A 21,925-nucleotide genomic window follows, 5' to 3' on the forward strand; every position below is an offset into this window, starting at 1 on the left:
ATGGGATAGTCTTGCTTTGCTGACAACCTGACATTACCTCTCCTGCAAGAAAGTTTTGATAGAAACTTATTTCCACAAACTTGTTATTGAGACCTTGCTTGTTTATGACCTCGGGACAGTGCACCTGCAAGCCCAGCAGGCACAAAAGGATACCTGAGATGGAACCCAGGGAGTTGTCTTCTTCCTCCTTTGTCTTCTTGGTTGTCATCGTTGCCGTTTGCTGGATTGAGAATACGACTGTCAGATTAGTGTGATCCCCCCGCCACCCCTTCTCCAGCACTCTCGGCCGACACTGCAACTCCTCAGAACACACCTTTGAAACAGACCAGTCATCAGTCTTTTCCTGTCAGTGTCTTTCCACAAGAGAGAAAAATGCACTCAGACATTTCCTGTGCTTTTCTGGGGGCGAGTTTCCTAAATATGACCTCTCAAGTAAGGAGACTAAAGGCTTTGCTGGAATGCCCGCGGGGAAGCAAGGACTGCCACCGGGCAAAAATTTATTTCAAAAATAGACATAGTTCTTGGGTCTTTACCCTGGAGGAGCCTGCACCTGCTATCCAAAATTTGAACTCCTTTTGGAAGTAACCAAGAGCTTTAAATCAGTGCCCAGGAAGAGGCTCAGGTTGCTACTGGATAAGCCTCTACCTACAGGGAGGACATGCAGGAGTGTTGCTGTGATTTGGGATTGTCTGTTTGTGAGGATATTTTCTTTTTTCCTTGTTTTTTGTTATAGCTATTTCTACAGGTGCTTTGTGGCACAGGTTACTTTATTAGTATCTCTAATATGAAATACAAAAGCTGAACAAAATCCACTTGGTGATTTTGTTTCCTTCTCTTTAGGGAAACTACCGTCAACTTTGACTTTCAACTCTTTTAACTTTCCCCTCTCTTTGAAACTGTTCCTTGGTTGTCATGCTTCAGATTTTGCTGTTGCAGTGGGCCCTTAACAAGATAAGTTTTTTTTCCCTTAAATATAACCCGCTGAATGCTCTGACTTTATGACCTCTAACTGTGCCCTTACACATATGAACGAGGCAAATGGAGCCTAACAGAAGGTCCGAATTTCCAATTATAATGAAGTTTCCTGATTTTTTTGTTGTTTCTGAGCCTTTGAATTTTACTTTTGTACCCAAGTCTTAGATTTTCTTTTGTATTTCATTGGTACCCTTGAGTGTTGTGAATTTATAAGCATCAACTGTCTGCTAATTTGCTTGGTCTCAATTGCAAGCAGATAAGTTTGAGAAAATACTTAGCAACTGCGGATAGTTTTTGTTTTTTTCCAAATTGTGAATTTGTATTGAGTACTTTTTTTTTTTTTTCCAGCTGTACTCTGAGCTTGATCTGACCAACTGGTGAACTGACTAATGGTTTCAAATGAGAAAGAATAAGCAGGGAGAAATGTTTTGTGTGTATACCCAGTGGTCTACACTGTGTTGTTCTCTTGCCCCTTCTCTGGCTGCTTTAACAGTTTACTCGCCTTTGGCATTCACACCGACTCAAATAACTGCCTCCTGTTTGTGTAGCATTGTGCAAGGTCTGAAACTGGAGCATGCTGTTCCATCATTAAATGAGCAGTGTTGAATACTTGGGAAATTATCAACAGCTGCAAGTTCTTCAGCTATTTTTATTTGACTGTGGCTATAATTTTTCTGGTGTGTTTGTACTTAAGTTAGAAGTGAAAATATAAATAGGACCCCCAAGAGACTTACTTTTTGTTTTTAATTAAAAATAAAAAGAATCGTGCCTAACAAAAGCATCCATAATAGCACAGAAGGCAGCACAGAAATTTAATCATAATTACATGAGTCTTTTAGTCTGGTTTTGGTATAAATGACTTTGTAGTCACCTGGGCACATGGTTTGGTAATTGGCAACTTCTTCAGGCAGTCTGCACCACTAAAAGCCCTATAGACAGATCATCTGTCTTAGTCTTCATAAAGATTAACAGCAGCAAAGGAATTCTGTTTTATGTTTTGTAGTCCTAGCCTAGATACAAGTCAAAACCCACGGCAGCTGCTCCCTTCAACAGTCTTTGGATGAAGCCCTAAAATCAAGCCATGAAATCTTATGACGGTGATGGTAAAACAGGATTTCTCAAATATCCTTGAATAAATAGTCCAGCTAACTTCAGAATTTTTTTTCCCAGGAATTGTGTGCTCATATGTCAGGAATGATGAGGCAGAGCCAGTGCTTCCAAAGGAAAGGTCAGCATGAATCCGTGAGTTAGCTGCTTGTTCTGGTCCTAAAGGGTTCGGGTTCCCCATCTGCTCCTTGCTCTAGTATCAGGCAGCTCACAGAGCGGTGCTGGGGAGGCGATGTGGGGGAGAATCTAGTATCAAAGTTCACTCTTTGTGCTTTCTGAAGCACTTGAGGTCAGTGTTCTTTCCAGGGAGCTAGGATATTGTCTTGAAATCTGGACCATAGCAAGAAAACAGCTGGGAAGAAGAACAAGGTTTTAATTTAATCTGTGGCCTTTTCGGTATTGCAACTGAAGACTCAGTGAATGCAGAATGAATGGGAGGAAGCCTATGCTGAAGCTTTATCTTTTCCACCAGTATAAAAAGATGCTACTCAGAAGTATTGCCGTTGAACAGGAACTGGCAGCAGGTGCACTGGTGGTTTATTTGCAAAGCAGCTTAGCAATGAATAATCTCCTTTAGCTGAGGAAGTGGAAGGTCCAATTCTTCAGCCTTTGTGTGACACGACTCATGTCAAAACATCCATTGCTTAAACTGGACATCAATTTTGAAAAAGACACACTTCTGTGAGAATTTGTAGTCATTATTTTACGTGTTGAAAATACATTGTTATATTTCTGCATTTGTGTGGAAATGATAAGGGAGGCAGTTTTCTGTTATTCTCAGTTTCCTAAAACTTTAAGGACAAACTCAAACCTGTTCCCACTAATACTTGTGCATGTGCTTCACTGCCATGAGTTAGTAACACATTTGTTTGTGGTGTTAGTATACGCAGTGCTCCTCACATGTTTCAAAGATTGGATCATAGAATCACGGGAGGGTTTGGTTTGGAAGACACCTTGAAGACCATCTGGTCGCAGCCCCTCTTGCAATGGACAAAGTTGCCACCCACCAGACCAGGTTGCCTTGGGCCCCATCCAACCTGGCCTTGAATACCTCCAGGGATGGGGCATCCACAATTCCTCTGAACAACTTGTGCCAGTGCCTCACCACCTCTCCATATAAAAAAACTTCCCCTAATATCTAATCTAAATCTTCCCCTCTTTTAGTTTGAAATCATTCCCTCTCATCCTGTCACTAAGACTTCTGTGTAACAAGTCAGTCTCCTTCCCATCTATAAGCCCTCTCATAAGTTGAAGCATTGTTTGGTGTCTTATGACTTAAGAATCAATAAACTGATGTAGAGTTCTTTGAGATGTGGCTTTATTGACGTGAGGTGACAGACCAGCATTTAAATCATCAGACACCAAACTGCAATCAGCACACAGGAGGGACTGGATATCATCCTGAGGGACCTGGAGAGAATAGAGAGTAGCTCTGTGTGAATCTCATGGAGTTCAGCAGGGCCAAATACAAAGTCCTAGGTTTTGTATTTGGTACCTTTTAGGTACCTAGTTTGGGTCAGTCCCAGGAACAGGTATGACCAATCAGTGTGTACCTGCAGCCATCTGCATTCTGGACAGCATCAAAAGAAGGGTGATCAACAGGGCAAGGGAGAGGATTGTCCCTCTCTACTCTGCCCTTATGAGGCCTCACCTGTAATTCTGTGTCCAGGTCTGGAGCTCCCAGCACAAGAAAGATGTGAAGCTGTTGGAGTGGGTCTGGAGGAGTCCCGAAAGAAGGCTGAAGCACCTCTCCTGTGAGGAAAGGCTGAAGGAGATAGGCTTATCTAGTCTGGAAAAGAGAAGGCTCTGGGGAGACCTCATTGCATCTTTCCAGTATCTAAAGGGGCCTACAGGACAGATGGAGAGGGACTCTGTCAAGGAGTGTGTGCCCTATCATGGATGATGGATAATGGCTCTAAACTGAAAGAGGGAAGGTTGAAGTTAAGTATCAGGAAGAAGTTCTTTACTCAGAGGGTGATGAGGCTCTGGCACAGGTTTGCCCAGAGAAGCTGGGTGACCCATCCCTGGAGCTGTTCAAGACTAGGTTGGATGAGGCTTGGAGCAACCTGATCTAGTGGAAAGTATCTCTGCCCATGGCAGGAGGCTGGGACTAGATGGTCTTTAAGGTCCCTTTTCACTTGAGTTTTGTGATTCTAGAAGTGTTCATCTTTTAATTGAAAATGAACAGCATCATGAGCTGAGGCTGAGCAGCCTGTCCATGGTGAAGTGGCAGGCTCTTTCACTCATAAATTAAAGGCTAAGCACAATAAAAAATGTAGGTGTGGTTTTTGTTTGTTTGTTTGTTTGTTTGCCTTGCAATGCATGAAGATGATACCGGGATTTCCATATTCCTTCAGATGGCTGGAATGAGGACCCACAGCTGATTCATGGTGTCACGCTTGTCTCTGTCAGCTGGGCTCCTAGTCCGAAACCTTTTAATCTGAAGATGGAAACTGGTGCCTCACAGAGGAGAAATGCAGCTAGTTGGCAGCACCACACATCTGTTATGGTATAAAACTGACTATGACACTGGAATCTGCTGCTTTTCATCAATAGCCTTCACAAAATGCTCTCAATCCAATATAGTGGTCCTACTACTACATGTCTGCCTTTGCGATTTCTTTGCCTGCCATCCTTTTGGTTTCTGACCTCTGATGTGAACAGCCTGTTTGGAAAAGTGGAGAAGCCTTGACTGCGGCTTGGAACTTGTGCCATTTGTTCCAATTAGCCTCTTTTTCCACTGCCTGTCAGTTTTGTTTCTGAGGAGCAGAAAGGAGGAGGGGAAGTAGACTGACTGAGATCTGAAATTGTTCTGTACAATCCACATCCTGCAGGTGTCACTTGTGGGGTCACTGGAGATTGTTAAGCATGATTCTGATTTGATTCTTCGCTTGTTACCTGCTAACTCCAGCTGGCACATACTCAGGTGAAAGAAGAATGAGCCCCAAATTTTATAGGTTCTTCTTTTCCCATTTCCTGACTTAAATGAGGAAAGAAGTGAAAGATGATATGTTGCAGTGAGAGACTGCCATAGTAGATAATACATATCAGAAATAAGAACTTATTCCTTTCTCAAATGACATTCTGGTCTCTGATTGCCGTCTCCCTTTCCTTCCTTTCTGCTTTTTTCTTCTCCTTTTTCACAGGCCTTGTCTTCACTTCTCATCTTGCCTGCTGACTTTGGCGCTTCAATTCCTCCTTTGCTTCTCTGCTCTGCTTTACTTCTTTCTCCCATCTATGAGTTTACATTTTTGGCTACAGAATAAGTGCTTATTTTATTGCACAGTACTGTTTATCATGATGTTGCCTTAGCGGCCTCATTTTGTAGTACTTTTTCTGTCTGAAGAGCACCCTGTAGTGCAGGGAGGAGTGAAGAGATGCAGAGAACCAAAGTGCGACCCATGCAAACAGAAGCACTACCCTTGATGCCTTGGGAGCTTCCCACTGCTTTCACAGGGATTTAATTTTCTCCAGAACTTAGATTTACAGTGACAATGTTGACCAACTTTGCAAGTGCATCTGTACTTTGTTCTGAGCGCTATTGAAGTTCTTCACACTTTCAGTTCAGTTGAATAATTTTTAGCTACTAGGTTTATGAATTAAACATGTATGACCATATCTCATGCTATTATCCATCCATAGCAGTACCTCCAGGCTGAAATCTTGAACTTTTTTGGAATGTAGATGACATGTTAACGGAGGGCTGATGTTTCATTTATACCTCATCTCACTCTTGCAGTTATCAGTTGCAGAGTATCTCTAAGGAACATTCAGATACTCTTTGCGAGGAAAATAAACTTAGTGAAGAGATTTGTGATATCTGTGTAGTGTGTATGAAAGAGAGGGAAGTTCATTGCAACATCCTCACTTTTTTTGAGTCTCATCAAGTAACCTTTCCCCTTTCATGAATGTATTTCATTAAATGCAAGCTGAAGAGTTTAACATCAAGCAAACCACAGACCACCAGAGTGATTACCAGTGGTCCAATAGTGATTGCTAGAATTGCATCGTAACTGTTACTAGAGAAAACCAAAAGCTTGATTGGGTCCAAGAAAACTCAACGTATGTATGGGGGAGAGATTCTAGGGCAAGGAGTGTGCACTAGTTGAACAGGTGAGAAGTCATGTAAAAAGTTCTCACCATCCAGCATAGCCTTCATCAAGCTGTGAATTTTGTGGAGAGAGTTAAACTGCAGGATGAGCCGAGAGGTGATTGCTATATCAAGAGATTTTTTGAATTTGTCTGGTTTTCAGTATCCAGTACCCACAAGAAGATGGAGAATATACTGCAGGTTCCAGGTGGGGTTTTTTTGCTTGCTTGTTTCCCTCCATTGTTGCTCCCCTCCACCCCCCACTTTCTTCCAGTGAGACATTTTAAAAGCAGAAAAACTCAGATGATCACTCACTCTGAGGAAATAATGCTGTTAAAAAGTGCTGAATGCTATTGAGCTTTTGATTTAATTGATTTGTCAATACTTCTACTGGATTATATTGAAATTTGACAAATTGGGACACTAGAAGTTATTGTTTAAGTACGTTCAGGCTTCTAGTAGAAAGAAAACTGATACGTTTTATGTAGGAAGTTAGTTCATTTTGAAAATTGCCTTGCCATTAGTAGGTAGGCACTGTTACCTGCCAGAAGGAGTTAAGCAGACTTTTCATGGGAAGTACTCCAAGGACAGATGCACAGTATTTCTTCTGTTAGAATAAGAAGTGAGGTACAGCTGTTGGATTGTGTTTGTACTGGAATTTGATAATAGTATACTGTCACTATGGTAGTGACAGTCAAAGCAGGAGTTAATTTATGTTCTTAGTTTAATTTAAAAGGCACCGATATTTTGGTCTCCTTGGTGTCTATGCAAAAGGCACAATAAAGCATCTCTCTGAAAGCTTGAATTTACTTTTTAAACAAATTATACTAGATCAAACTCTTTTGCTGGTTTTCTTTGAGGAGAGTTTGCCCTGAAAAAGGGATGTTTGCTGACAATTATTAGAAACCTTAACAGAATGTGTGCAAGAAGAGAGGCTTGATTATTAACACTGATTAACTCAAACCCACGAATTTCCTCCAGTCTTCTAGGAAGTAAATCCTGAAACAAAAATGCTTACTGGATTGCAACATGGAGATAACTGTATTTTAGCCTTCAGCTAACACAGCCTTGTTTTCTGAGATATCAAATGTGAAGTTGGTCAGGTATTCAAGGTTGTTACTGTTTGAGGATGCATGTGTGTGTTTATGCAAAGTAGTTAGTAGTTGGTCCAAGAAAACTTAAGTTCAGATTGAACCTGCATCACAAATCAGACATCAATGTTTTTCTTTGGGGAGACTGAGACAGCTTGTGAGCATACGAATGCCACAATAACAATGACTGTTAATGAAGCAGCTGTAGGTAAGCATCTGATGGCAGGGCTTACAATTCACTGATATGCAGGTGGACGCTGACCAAGAGCAAAGCCTCCCCAGCAGAATATTGAAGTAGATTTTTCTACTCAAGTTTCTTCAAAAACTGCTTTTCTAATATAAAAATGCTTGCAAGGTAACCTCTTCAATCTTAACTGTTTTCAGGTGCTCACTTGCTTAATACATGCATGACGTATGTAATTTACTTTAAAATGAACAGGTGCTTGTACCAATAACATATCATTAAGCATGATGGGTTTCTGGAATAAGCACTTGAAGAGAACTTGCCTTGGCCTTGCATATTTTACAGGAGAACAGCACTTACCTGATATTTCAGTATTACCAAGTTTCAGCCTTGCAAACCCTACAGGGAAATAGCACTTAAGTGGTATCTCATTATTACCAGTTTCTTTTGTTCCCTGCACTGAGTGTGCAGTTGGCCATGAACTCTTGTTTCTTGAGACTGAGGAGTTGTTACTTTCAGTGATTCAGGTGTTTTTGGACTATAAAGTAGAAAGGATTTTGATCCAGTATTTGCAGTTTTGAAATAAATATCTGAAAGTCTTGAAGGGAAAAGTCCACGTTGAATGTTTATTAACCAATGTTAATTGTTGGTTTTCCAAAAACTTTGCATAAGAAGAGGAATGTGTCCATCAATGGATTAAATATCAAGAATGAAAGAGTGGTGGGAAGAGGAGCTGGGTCCTGTCAGCTCTTGCTGTGGAAAAGAAGCGAACGTGCAGGGGATGCATAATACAATCAGAACAAAGCCCATCAACTCCCAGGGCAACTTCGCTGGGTTGTCATAGCCATCAAAGGGATGTGCTCTCCTGCAGTCTCTGATGGCCTGTCATCGTTTAACTAACCAGCATCCGTAGCACGCTTCCGTTACTGCCTCAATCTTGTCCACTCCACAAATGACTGAGAAAATTGAGCACTGAATCCATCTTTTTATACTCAGTCTCTCCGTGCTTTACTTTTATTATTATGGAAGATGGAAAGTGCCCCCCTAAGAATTTCAGTACAAGGCAATTTAAAGGTTGTTTTCATTTTGGGGATGGTAAATTGTAAGAATAAAATGTACATAGAAAACAGGCAAATGTGCCAATTCAGCATGAACTGAAGGGATTTGAATTGTAGCATGGATTTAGATTTAAAAATAAAATAGAGAGTGGAAGCTAAATCTAAACTTTCCTCTGAATAAAATTCTAAGCAGTACAAGTTCCGGAGAGAAGTGTGTTTCTAGGGTCAGGACTGGAAATGAAACAAGCATCCGGTCCCATGCTGAAGGAAAACGTGTTAGATGGGCGTATCTGATGGTAAAACTGAATGCATTACCTACATTCATTAGTCTTAAAGATAAAATCACTGTATGATGAAACAAACAAACAAATAAATAAAAACCCTAACATCTGGTTTGTTTTGGTTTTAAAGAGACTGAGGGTAGATATCCTCATTCTTGGCATGTCTTACTTTCAGTTCCTGACAAATAGATTCCTTTCCTCTTCCCAAAATCCTCCTTTGTGGGCTGTTTTGTAAGATGACTTATGACTTGTTCTTTTGCTAAAGAATGCAAATAATAACCTTGCTTTTATTTCTCATGCATGTATAAAAGGAAGCATAATAATAATAACATAGTAACAGAGATTAATTCAATTCTGGAGCTGTGGAAGCTGCCCACTGCCATTTGCAATAGATCAACAACTGCTAGGGGAGTTGGGGAAATCATAGAATCATAGAATAGCTTGGGTTGGAAGAAACCTCAAGAATCATCAAACTCCACCCCCCCCTGCTGCAGGCAGGGTTACCAATCACTAGATCAACTACTAGACCAAGTTGCCCAGGGCCCCATCCAACCTGGCCTTGAACAAACCCAGGGATGGGGTATCCACAACCTCTCTTGGCAACCTGTTCCAGCATCTCACCACCCTCAGTGAAAACAACCCCTCACATCTGATGTCAATCTTTCTTCCTTTAGTTTTAAACCATTCCCCTTTGTTATCTAACCATGCAAAAAGTTGATTTCCCTCCTGTTTATAATCTCCCTTTAAATATCAGAAGGCTGTTGTTAGGTCTCCTTGCAGCCCCTCTTCTCCGGACTTGACAAGTCCATCTCCATTAGCTTGTTTTCATAGGAGAGGTGCTCCATCCCTCTGATCGTCTCTGTGGCCCTCCTCAAGACCCTTTTCCAAAAACTCAACATGTTTTCTGTGCTGGGGACCCCAGGCTTTGAAGCAGTACTCCAGTTGGGGCCTCATGAGGGCAGAATAGATATTATATGTTTTCTTCTAGTTGGAACAGAAAAGGCTACCACTTCCCCCTTTGACATTGTGAGGTTCCAGTGTGATGTTGAATCTTTTTTGCTTTTCTTAAGTGAAAATGCTTTCAATATGTGGTATATCTCATGCTTTTTTACAGATCTGCCATTAGAACTTCCTTTGTAAGGTCAGTTCCATCAGGAGGGTTTAGCCCCACTGAGCTTTTATGCATGTGCAAGAGCTGCAGAGTCAGTGGATGTAGAAATAGGAAAACAAAGCAAGTCCTGGTATAGAGGATCTCTTGGCACTTTTTGTCTTGACATCCTTCCGGCCAAGTTGGATACTTCACGTTGCTGCAGTAAGTATCATAACTGGTTTCGCAGGCAGTCTGAAGGAGACTCGGCACGGTTACTCCGTCCAATTATTTCGTGCTCCAGCAGCCGGGCGGCCTTTTGCGTGGCGCTGTCCGCGGTGCTGAAGATTCTTGCCCTTTCTTCCTCATTACTATTTTTTCTCCCTCGCTCACTTATGAAATGATTGCATTCAGGTGAGACTGCATAATTCTAGGACTGAAGTGCATTTGCACTGTGCTGCATAATGAACAACAACAAAAAAAGTTGAAATGAAATTTAATATGAGGTATATTTATATTTCTTTTGTGGGAAATGTTCATCGATCTAAATGTAAAGTGGAGTTTTTTGATTCTGTGCAAAAAATACAATGATTAATGCATGTGTTCTTAGCACTAGAAGAACTAACAAATTAGCTTATTGTGCTGAAATTTTACTGTTGCAAAGGACAGACAGAAGTTGCTTCTATTAAGAATTCTTTTTGGAAAATATTCCTTTTTTTCTCAGAGGACAGAAACAACTCCTGAAAAATAGGAAAATTTATTCTTTATGCAGTGAGTTACATAACGTTGGGTTTTGAATGAACAACTGTATATCTGGTGTAGTATCTGTTCTGTTCAGTGCTACATAGAGTAGAAAGTGAAGGACAGAAGAGTCAGCATCGTATTATACACAGCTTTTCCTCCTGTTTTCTCATTAGCTTAGGAGATAAAAATAACTTATTGTAATCCTGATTTTTGGAATGAGTTGCTTTGTCTTGAGTCACAAGTGGGTTTCTTGCAATCGCAAGTGACCTGGCTTGCAAGCTCAGTTTATCTTAGATTGAAGATGGGCTACTTTTACTCTCATCTGTTAGCGCTACCAGGGAAAAAGTGGGGATGAATTTTAATGTATTCAGACAAGGCTAAATCAGAATGTATTTTTTGTAGTAAATTGTTTTCACCCTTAGTCTTCACGTTTCTGTATGTACTCTTAATGGATGACATTTTGCTCTTTTATTGGCTGTGGAAGTGCGGTATGTTCATCTTGTCTCTGTAAATCCAATCTTTCATACTCAGCATGGAGAAGGCTCTCTGATTTTAGTGCACTGTATCTAATGAGCAGCTTGTATCTCTTCTTTCAGCTCTTGTCTAGGCACTGAAATGGATAGCACTCTGAAAACTGATAAAATTCTAAAGGTCAAATCTTATAAAACATTGTGATTCCTATCCAATAATGGACCTTCTAGAACCAATTATTTAGTCTGGAGCCACACTGTAGACAGCCCTGTACTTTGGGCTCCACTGAACAGCTGCCAAGTGATGTGACCAGTAAACCTGCAGGCATTTACGGCAAGTGGCTCCTGTGACAAATCTTATGCAAGATAGGTGGCAGGCAACAGGCTGCCCAGAGAGGTTGCTCCCTGGAGGTGTTCAAGGCCAGGTTGGATGGGGCCCTGGGCAGCCTGGTCTGGTATTAAATGTGGATGTTGGTCCCTGCAGGGGAGGGTGGGGGATGGAGCTTGATGATCCATGAGGTCACTTCCAACTCTGGCCATTCTGTGATTCTGTACTCAGGCAAAGCTGGTTGTGTGTCAGATGCAATGGGGATATGTGTTCATGAATGTCTTGTCCTTCCCACTTCCTCAGTGACTGGTTTGGGTCTGGCTATGTGAAAGATGGAGGTCTCACTATATGCTGGAATAGGAAATCCTTTTCTAACAACATGTCATGTGATGCTCAGAATCAAAGAGGTCTTCTTCCATTTCTTAGATGCTTTTATTTCTTTCTTCCTGTTCATATACAAATGAATTAATCCTAGCAAAACTGCAGAGACTGTAGCCATGAGAATGAAGTTTGGATCACCTGGCCCCTATCAGTGCACAGCGTGTACCCAGCTGAATGTGAGGCAGCAGCTCACTGATGTGCCATGCTAGAACGCTGGGAGCCATTCCTGTCCTATCAGGATGGCAGGTCACTCACTTAAATTTCTACTTTTTTTCCAGAATTTGTCTATTTTGTTTATTTCAACCCTTAAGGGAAATGGTGTGTAGCATCTTTCTCTGGATAAAAAGAAGGAATGGTGCCCTCAGTGACTCGGAGCTGATATATTTCATTGACTGAGATCAATAGCAGACCTGTGCCTTTTGCAGAATCTGGCTTTGAACAGATGTTACCAGCCCAGCCTCAGCATTCTTTCAGAATACAGACGATCATCATCCCACCCTGCCCTTCACAAACATGTCTGTCAATAGCAAGCTGCTTTTTTTCATTGCTACCTGTCACAAAAAATGATTCTACTTGTATTACAGAATATTTACTATTTACAGATAAGGCTGTAATTGTTGTTGCCTTGTCATAATTTAAATCTCCAGTAAAAGCAAAGTGCATAAATCCATGGCTCCCTTGACTGCAAAGACTAATTAATTGACCCATTCTCTTTTATTGTCCTGTGAACAGAGAGATAATTATCTACAATTTAGAGGATATTTCTGCTAGACAGTGTTCCTGCAAGCCCTACAAAGCATAACTAATGATCTGTGGAACACTTTCCGACATTTAGTGAGCAGTCTACCTGGTTTGTCTTCCTCCACATCGTGTGCATGCCTGTGTGCTCACACTCTGTATTTTATGGTTTGATCAAGGCCAATTTTTGCTTCATGTTTTAGTAACTTCTCTTTTTCATTATTCTTACTGGCAGCAGCAGCATTTGCAATTTCAATCTGTGGCAGAAAGCACATTTCCTTTCTTAGAGGAAATGCGAATGAATTTAGAAGCCACAGAAAAGCATGGCTTGCAGCTCCTGTTGCTGCAATCTATCAGAAAAAAAACAGGCTACAAGAGATGCTGATTTATTAAAATAAATGAATAAATAAGTCTTATGTTTTTTCCTCTTCAAATACACAATCTTAAGGCAGGTTTTCAAGCACCTGGCTAATTCACATGCCGTTAATTCTTTAAAAATTACATATGCACATCCAATTAGACCTGTCTCATTCATTTAAAAATTGACACACTGTCTTGTTTTTATATTTTATAGCAGTGCCAAATTGTTAAACAGCATAGGAGGAGGAATTTTATAAGCAAAATGTGCTAAGTTCTTCTGGAAAAGTAGATAGCTTCCACAGAGCTCTACCTACGTCCAGTTTAAAAACCACGCACACACTTGTTTTGCTATTAGTGAATGGGTAAATGGTCTTTTCAGAGAAAATGTCATAAAACTCTGAGGTGGCAGGAGGTGGCAGGAGGTTGCAGAGTGGGCACCAAGCCTGCTGTCTGAGATCCATTCCAATTGCAGTAATAAGACTGATCTTTCCTTTATGTGTGTGTGGACTGGAATTGATTGCTGCCAGCTGATGTTTCCTAACTGCCTTCTCTCTGACAACTACACAGGCACAAGACTGCAAAGACTGAGTGAGGATCAGAGCCCAGTGCTGCGGGCAGATGTCTCCCATGAGCTTGTACAGCTTGCCAGAATGTTTGTACTTAGCATGAGACTGGTGATCACAGTCTGCTTCAGAGGATATATTGAGATCCTTGGAGGCACCACCAGTGTTATTGTTTTATTATCAGTGAACTCCCGTGAGATCTGCTAACTAGCAATAGAGACTGTGGTTAGTAGCCTACTGCTTTATGTTGGGATTTGCTTATCAATGTTGCCATGGAGATCAGGAGGAGCTCTAAATGCAGGAGCTGCAGCACTTGGTCTTATGGACATAAATGTAACATGTACCAGATTCTGCCTTGCTGCTTACATTTGAGGTCTGCTTGTTTGTTTTCCTCATTCTTCTGTAGGAGAGCTGAAGAGCTTCCGTGCGTTATTCATATTGTTATGGTATTAAAAAATGCAGAATCAGGATTGGTGCCTGCTGTTCTAGGTCCCATATAGAAACAAGGTCTGTGCACCAGATTTTTTAGCGTGCATATCTAAGCCCTGTAAGCTAGAAGGAAATATTTGCAAAACGTCCATTTCTGTGATAGCAGTAAGCATATTCTCTGTCTGAAACAGGTAAGTCAAAATAAAATAAGAGGCACTAACAGATTTCTTACAGCATGGAAAATGTGGAATCTTCCCAGTTTGTTTTGGAAATTGAAATGTGGGTAGGAGGGCAGCAGAATGAATACTGAATGCAAACGCCTTCTTTACGTTTGTAAAGGGTATGCAGGCTCCATGTGCTCAGACACATTGCTGAGAAAACGTCAATTAAAATGCTTTAGACTGACAAAGGCTTTGAGGATGTTGAGGTAAACAGTGAATCATGTTCGTTCATTAGCAGGAAGAAAAACATTTTGCAATGTATGCTCCAGACCGGGCACTGGACTGAAATGAGGCTTCCCAAGGGCATGACTGGGATTTCAGCCAGGGCTTGCTGCTTTGCCACTTTCAAAGGAGAAGAGCCAAAGTGTTTTGCCCTGTATCAGCAGCAGGCCTGCTGAATTTGCAATGAATATGTGTTCGCAGAGTGATGCCAAGAGAAACTTGTACTTCTAAATTCAGAGTAATAGGAAACAGCATGCTGATAATTAGATTCAGAAGAAAGCTTTCAGAAGTTGGAAGCTTAGAAGGGGTGGGATAATAGAGGGGAATAAAACAAATTTTCCATTGATGGGCCCCATGCTCTATCATTGTTAAGCAGAGGGAGGTAATTTAAGAAAAGAGGAGGTGTAGAAACAGATTCCAGCTCAGCATCACAGGCAATCCCCATCCCAACCTACCTCAGTTCCCCAGGTTCTCCTTTGTAATAGGTTTGAGGCTCTGGAACTTGAGGGAGAGGTGAGTGAGGATGCAGCAGGAGGTTCACTCACAAGGTTGTCAAGGGCTGCCTCTGCCTAGAAGGAAAGAAGGGTGATTGTCATAGGCAACTCCTTTCTGAGAGGAACAGAGGGCCCTGCATGTCAGCCAGGGCCTACCCATATGGAAGTGTGCTGCCTCCCTGGGGCCCAGGTGTGGGATATTTCTAGGAAGCTTCATAGTCTGACTCTCCCCTCTGATTATTATCATTTATTGATAATTCAGGCCAGCAGCAATGAAGTCACTAATAAAATCCTGAGGACTATCAAAAAGGACTTCAGGGGACTGGGGTGGTTAGTGGATGGAGCGGGTCATATTTTCCTCTATCTGTTCAGTGGTAGGGGGGCATACTGAGTTGAGCAGGAAAACACCTCTCACAAATACATGGCTGAGAAGCTGGTGCAATTGCAAGAATTCAGGTGTTTTCGACCATGGGTTGGTTTGAGCTCGACCTGATGGCTACTGGTGGTTCTCACCTTTCTCAAAGGGGGCAATGGATCTTAGCCAAGGAGCTTTCAGGGATTTGAGGGACTTTAAAGTAGATATGAAGGGGGCAAGGGATAAAACCAGACCTGCTAGAAATAAGCCTAGAGGAATGATGACAGACTGGGGAGCGATGCAAGGGGCTCAGCTGAAGTGCATCTACACCAATACAGGCTGCGTAGGCAAGAAACAGGAGAAGCTGGAAGCCACTGTGTGGCAGATAAATTATGACTTAGTTGCCATCACGGAAACATGGTGGGATCACTGCCACAGCTGGTGTGGTGCAATGGATGACTTCAGAAGGGACAGGCAAAGAAGGAGGGGTAGTGATGTGACGCTCTATGTTATAGAGTACTTCAGTGTTGTTGAGCTCAGTGCTGGGGATGATAAGGTTGAATCTCTACAGGTAAAGATCAGGGGAGGGCTAACAAGGCTGACATCCTGATGGTAGTCTGTTACAGACTGCAGGGCAAAAGAAAGGCAAAAGCCCAGGTTGAACTCAACTTGGCCTCTGGGGTAAAAGAGAACAAGAAACTTTTTTACAAATACATTAACAGTATGAGGAGGCCTAAGGAGAATCTCTGTCCTTAACTAGATTTGTTGGGGAACATGACCACTGAGGATAAGGAAAAGGCTGTGATTCTCAATGCCTTCTTTACATCTGTCTTTAAAAGTCAGACCAGTCATCCTCGAGATACTCTGCCCCCTGACCCGGACATCTCAGATGGGGAGCAGAATAAACCCCGTGCTATTCAGGTGGAAACAGTTAGAGACCTACTGCTCTGGACTGCCACAAGTCCATGGGGCCAGATGGGATTCAGCCAAGGGTGCTGAGGGAGCTGACAGAGGTTATTGCCAAGCTGCCTTCCACCATCAATCAGTGATCCTGATAACCGGAGAGGTCCCAGAGGACTGGAGGCTTGGCAGTGTGACTCCCATCTACAAGGGCCGTAAGGAGGATCCAGGGAACCTGTCAGCCTGACTTTGGTGCCAGGAGAGGTTATGGAGCAGACTGTCTTGAGGGAGATCACAGTACATGTGCTGGACAACTGGAGGATCAGGCCCAGCCAGTATGGATTCATGAAAGGCAGGTCCTGCTTGACCAAGCCGATTTCCTTATGTGATCAAGAGACCTGCCTCGTAGATGAAGGAATCATAGAATAACAAGGTTGGAAAAGACCTACAAGATCATCTAGTCCAACTGTCCTCGTATCACCATTGCTACCACTAAGCTAGTAAACCATCTCCTAGCACATCATCCAGATGCCTCTTGAACACTGCCAGGGACAGTGACTCCACTACCTCCCTGGTCAGGCCATTTCAGTGCCTGACCACTCTTTGAGAGAAAAATACCTTATATCTCATTTAAATCTCCCCAAGAGCAACTTGTGGTCATAATAGGGAAAGGCTGTTGAGTAGTCTACCTAGACTTCAGCAAAGCCTTTGACACTGTCTCCCACGGAATTCTCCTGGAAAAGCTGGCAACTCATGGCTTAGACAGCTACACTCTTTTCTGGGTATATAAATGGCCGGATGGCCATAGCCAGGGAGTGGTGGTGAATGGAATTAAATCCAGCTGTTGACCAGCCATGAGTGGTGCTCCCCAGGGGTCAGTATTGGTGCCTGTCCTCTTCAGTATCCTTACTGATGACCTGAATGAGGGGATTAAGTGCACCCTCAGTATGTTTGCAGATGACACCAATCTGAGAGGAACTGTTGATCTTCCTGGGAGTAGGAAGTTCCTACAGAGGGATCTGGACAGCCTGGATAACTGGGGTGAGGCCAATGAGATGAAATTCAACAAGACCAATTGCTGGGTCCTGCACTTTGTTCCCAGTACCCCCAGGCAACATTTCAGGCTTGGGGCAGCATAGCTGGAAGACTGTGTGGAGGCAATGGACCTGGGATGTTGGCTGACGTTTGGCTGAACATGAGCCAGCAGTGTGCCCAGGTGGCCAAGAAGGCCAATGGCATCCTGATGCATTATCAGAAATAGTGTTGCCAGCAGAAGCAAGGAAGTCATCATCTGTCTGCACTCAGCATTGGTGAGGCTGCCCCTTGGGTACTGTGTTTAGTTTTGGGGCCCTCAGTATAAGAAAGAGATTGAGGCTCTGAAGCCTGTTCAGAGAAGGTCAGCAAAGCTGGTGAGAGGTCTGGAGCACAAGTCTTATGAGGAGCAGCTGAGGGAGCTGGGATTGTTCAGTCTGGAGAAGAGGAGGCTCAGGGGAGACCTCATTGCACTGTACAACTTCCTGAAAGGAGGTTGTGGTAAAGTGGTGGTGGGCCTGTTCACTCATAACTAGAGATAGGACTAGAGGGAATGGCCTCAAGTTGTGCCAGGGGAGATTCAGGTTGGAAGTTAGGAAATTTCTCCAAAAGAGTGGTCAGGTGCTGGAATGAGCTGCCCAGGGAGGTGGTGGAGTCACCATCCCTGAAGATGTGGAAGAAATGTTTAGATACCGTACTGAAGGACATTATTTAGTGGGAATTATTGGTGATATGTGAACAGTTGGATTGGATGATTTTAGAAGTCTTTTCCAAACTTGGTAATTCTGTGATTCTATAAAATTTGAAGACAGCTCTCTGAACACCAGCATCTCCAACAGAAACCACAGAGCCCTCCTTCAAATCCCTGCACTCATTGCAGCATAGATTTGAGAAGGGAACAAAGCTCTCCCTGAAGGAAAAAGTTCTAGTTCTTCCGTCAGAACCAAAAGGTGTGCTTCTTGGAGCTGGTGGGAGCCTGTCATAGGATTGGTAGTCAGACCTGATCATACGCATCAGCATTCTCTTCTCCTACTCCCCTCTCTGTACTTGTCTTAACAATTTAATCCATAGCAGTTTGTCTTTAGGGGCTACAATTGATCCATCTGTGATTCAGCTCATCAAATGCTCATTAAATAGCTTGTAGCCTTTCTTATTCGTGAGGAGTAAGAATCAGAGATCTAAAACCACTCAATCTTAACTGGATTCACTTAGTATTCTGGGATTCGGGGAGGCTAGTAAGCTTACATGAGTTATGATCTAAAGGTGAGCTGCCAAGTGAACATGAAGAATGATCCAAGTGCTGCTGATGTGCAAGTGCTCTCTGACCTTGGGTGTCAGGTGTGAGCAGCGTGGAGAATTATTGTTAAAATCCCAGGAGAGATTTCTTGCTGCTCTGTGGAGGTGTCCCAGAATCCCCAGTCTGTATGTGATCAAATAATGCAGTTTGTGGTGGAGCTTCTGGAACTATATGTGCAAGGGAGGCACCACTTTATGCTAGCACTGTCAGCAGGATATGCAGAAGTATTTTCTGCCTTGTATATATAGTTTGGGCTTGACGTTTGTTTTTCTTTTTTAAGCATCGCTATTGTTCTGAGCTGCTGTCTGCACTCCAGCGGTGCCTGTGGTGATACGCATTTCTCACACCGCCTGCATCACCATCCCCTCCCCCCGAGAAAATGCCTGTCACCATCCCTTAGCAAGGATATGCTGACAGTTTGCAAAAGACAACAATGGCCCTTCGCTGCAGAAAGCAGTTTCCTTTCCCAGGTCATTAAATGAACACTTGAAACATTTCCAAGATGTAGGAAGGTGAAGTGGGATCTCTGTTTTGTTCTTTTCCAAGCTTTGCTCCGCATGTAGAGAATTCCGTGAAGATGGATAATTTCCTGCATTTCACTGTGCGATCTTATGCCTTGCATCTTCAAACTCAGCATATGATGGAGATCTCTTAAGTGACTACAGCCTCAGTGAGCTCTTAAATTCTCCATATTCTTTTAAGAGACCACTTTATCAGGCAATGCATGCGGTGCACAGAGTCTATTAACTATAGTCATGAATCATGTTAACCTTTGAGGCCCCATAGACAAAGCCCACCGTGAAGGATCTGAACCTGAACAGGGCATGTCACAGTTCAGATTCACTGAATTCCCAGATGTGTGTTTTAAGATTGCGAAGTCTTTGGGAAAAGACACCTTTTCAAATTGCTCAAAATAACAGTATTTATAAACACTCAGTGCTTGTGTTTATAATTGCACCTTGTTCTGTGTAAATATTAATAAGGTATTTTTCTTTCTTTGTAGTGTACAGAGGCCAAAAAGCATTGCTGGTACTTTGAAGGGTTATATCCTACCTATTATATGTAAGTAGTCATCACTTTCCTTTTTGTGATTTCTAGTGAACAAGAGATAACTAGATTCTTTCAGCTCTTAGAATGTTATTCTTTCATGGATTATGCTTTTTCCATAACTTTTTTGAGATCTTTTCCCCGTCTAATTTAAAAATGAATGTGCAAGAAATTTTATTTCCTCATCTTTCCCCATCTATTCTGATCTATTTCCCCTCTAGTTATTAAAAAAAGAAAAAAAAAAGTATACAGACTCATTTCCCCATGCATTCGGATGATCTTTCCAGTTGAAAACAAAATGTTGGATATTGAACAGCTCTCTTTTCAGAATGATGAAAGGAAACATAAGTGGAGCTGTGTGAGGACAGCTCTCTCTTTGTTTTGAACAAGGGAAGGTAATCAAGGAGCATACCAAGAGTATCTTTGTCCCTATGGTAATACTGTTGCTTTATTTAGGGATTTGAGATGATTTATTGTCTGTGGCATTAACTGTCATTTTGATGGGTGGTATCTATATTCATATCAGGTTTGGGTGTTAACTAAATGCCAATGAACTGTAGGTGCATGATTGAGGATCTTTCTAAATTGCAGTTTTTTGTTTTGAATTGCTCACAGCAACAATAAAGAGGTGGATGAAATGTATGAGTGGGCGGTTATTGTTCTTGTGTGTTTGGGGGCAGAAAGGAGATAAATGCACTAGACTTCGGGTTATGTAACTTTGTAATTGCAAACATCTTTTAAACCTAAGTTTAAAAAAAAAACAAATGGGGTGCGGAGTATGTAGCAGCAACAGGTCAGTGTTACCTGAGCAAACTGTTCCCCGCTCGCAGGTAGGAAATTACTGTAATTTCCTGATCTCCCCAGGAGCCTTCCTCCTTTTTCTTCTCCACCTCCACTTCATCTGCCAGAAGCAGGAGAGAAGCGCTAGAGACAAAAAACAGCCAGGAAGCCAGGCAAGAAATAAAGCTCCCTGAAAGACAGAACCACTCTGTGGTTTAATTATCTGTGATCCTGAATATTAACTGCTGAGGAAGTGTTTTTGCCTGCAATTTACTGTCTATTTTTCATCTGACTGAAATGTTGAGAATGGCCTGAACTGTATGTACAAGACATAAAATGTTTCTGCATAAATGGTTGGCTAGAACAGATGAGTGAATTTAAATGAAATTATTTTCTTTGCATTCTAATGACAGCAGGACTTTGGTTCCACCTACATTTTATTTTGTTGCAATGTGGGAAAGAAGCTGGGATGTTATGAATATCCCCCTGTAACTTGACGTTCAGTAGTGCATTATTCATCTTCCCCTTGGTGTTCTGCTTACATTGCTGCCCATGTATTTTTGCAGTGTTTGTTTTCCTTGTAAGTATAAAGGGGAAGCTGCTTGGATTTTGGTTGTTAGCTCAAACGCTTTGTGCCACAAGTAAACAGATACTGAGTCCTGTGGAAGAGGAAGTGTAAAGGGGAGGCTCAGTCTCTGCAATAGATCTGATGCACACAAGGTTGCTTCTTAATTGGTTTCCATCTGATTACCAGTTTACTGTGTTTTTTTTGTGCACTGAAATGGATTACTTTGCCAAAAAACAGTGTTTATTTTCTAGTCCATCAAAGAGGCTAACTGAAACTGCACACAGCTTTGAAGATGGGAAGGAAGACAGTTGTAAATTAAACAGAGAACTGAGAAAGGGATTTTTTTATATATATATATATATATATATATATATATATATATATATATATATGTTGTTGTTACAAAGATTTGAGAGATTTTATTTTGTTTTTTAGCATGGAAAGAAATCTGTTGTATATTGGCTGTCAGGCAAGTCAGAAGAATGCAAACTGTAGTTATGTTTGTTGTGATAGTTACTACACGTTGGGAATTTTTTCTTTCGCTCTGATAGGCTTGCTCAATTATCTTAATCCCAAAAAGAGCCAGAGGAGAGTCTTTAGCTTTCTTTATTCAAATAAAGAGAGAGACTACTGGGGGCATTTCTCTGTAGGCATGTCTCTCAACCCACCAGAGGTTGCAGCTTCTTTTTTATCCCCTCTTCCTGACTACATTGTTCCTTCTCCTTTCTTCATTGGCTGAAGTACTTGGAGGTTACAGCTTCCTGATCTGCCTAATACATGTTCCCCCTCATATGTGTATCATACATTGCATGTGCAGTTAACTTTATGCCACCCAGGGCAGAGAAGTTAATTGGCCTATTAAGCCTGTGTAGTAAATTTCAAATTCCTAAGTTCAGGTTATTGATTGACCTTTGTAACTGAAGCCTTATTTGGTGAGAGTTTACACACATCAAACAGAGAGGAATTTGCAAGCCTGTGCATAATTTGTCTGCATGGACAAATTTGCAAGCCTCTACTATCTCACTTAGCAGCCCGTTTTCCAAGGTATTGCATAAAGGTGTGACACTGTCCAGTGCTGGACAGTTTAAGTAAATGGAAAAAGGAAGGGGAAAGTGGTGGGATG

The 21,925-nt window shown here is 42.0% G+C and overlaps 1 protein-coding gene across 5 annotated transcripts in view; it reads left to right on the forward strand.

Annotated features, from left to right (window-relative positions):
- Positions 1-21,925, forward strand: part of VOPP1 (VOPP1 WW domain binding protein) — a 62,961-nt gene that overhangs the window by 20,630 nt on the left and 20,406 nt on the right. For 2 of the 5 annotated variants that reach the window (XM_048950510.1, XM_048950513.1), the window contains exon 2: positions 19,411-19,469. The exons of 1 other annotated variant lie outside the window; for it this stretch is intronic. In XM_048950510.1, the coding sequence (XP_048806467.1) occupies positions 19,411-19,469 (59 nt within the window). Of the gene's footprint in view, positions 1-2,145; positions 2,204-4,439; positions 4,592-19,410; positions 19,470-21,925 lie in introns of those variants that run through there. 2 more of the 5 variants (XM_048950509.1, XM_048950511.1) reach the window with 2 other exon arrangements.

This window comes from Lagopus muta, chromosome 7 (genome assembly GCF_023343835.1).
Source record: "Lagopus muta isolate bLagMut1 chromosome 7, bLagMut1 primary, whole genome shotgun sequence".
Lineage (NCBI taxonomy): Eukaryota > Metazoa > Chordata > Aves > Galliformes > Phasianidae > Lagopus > Lagopus muta.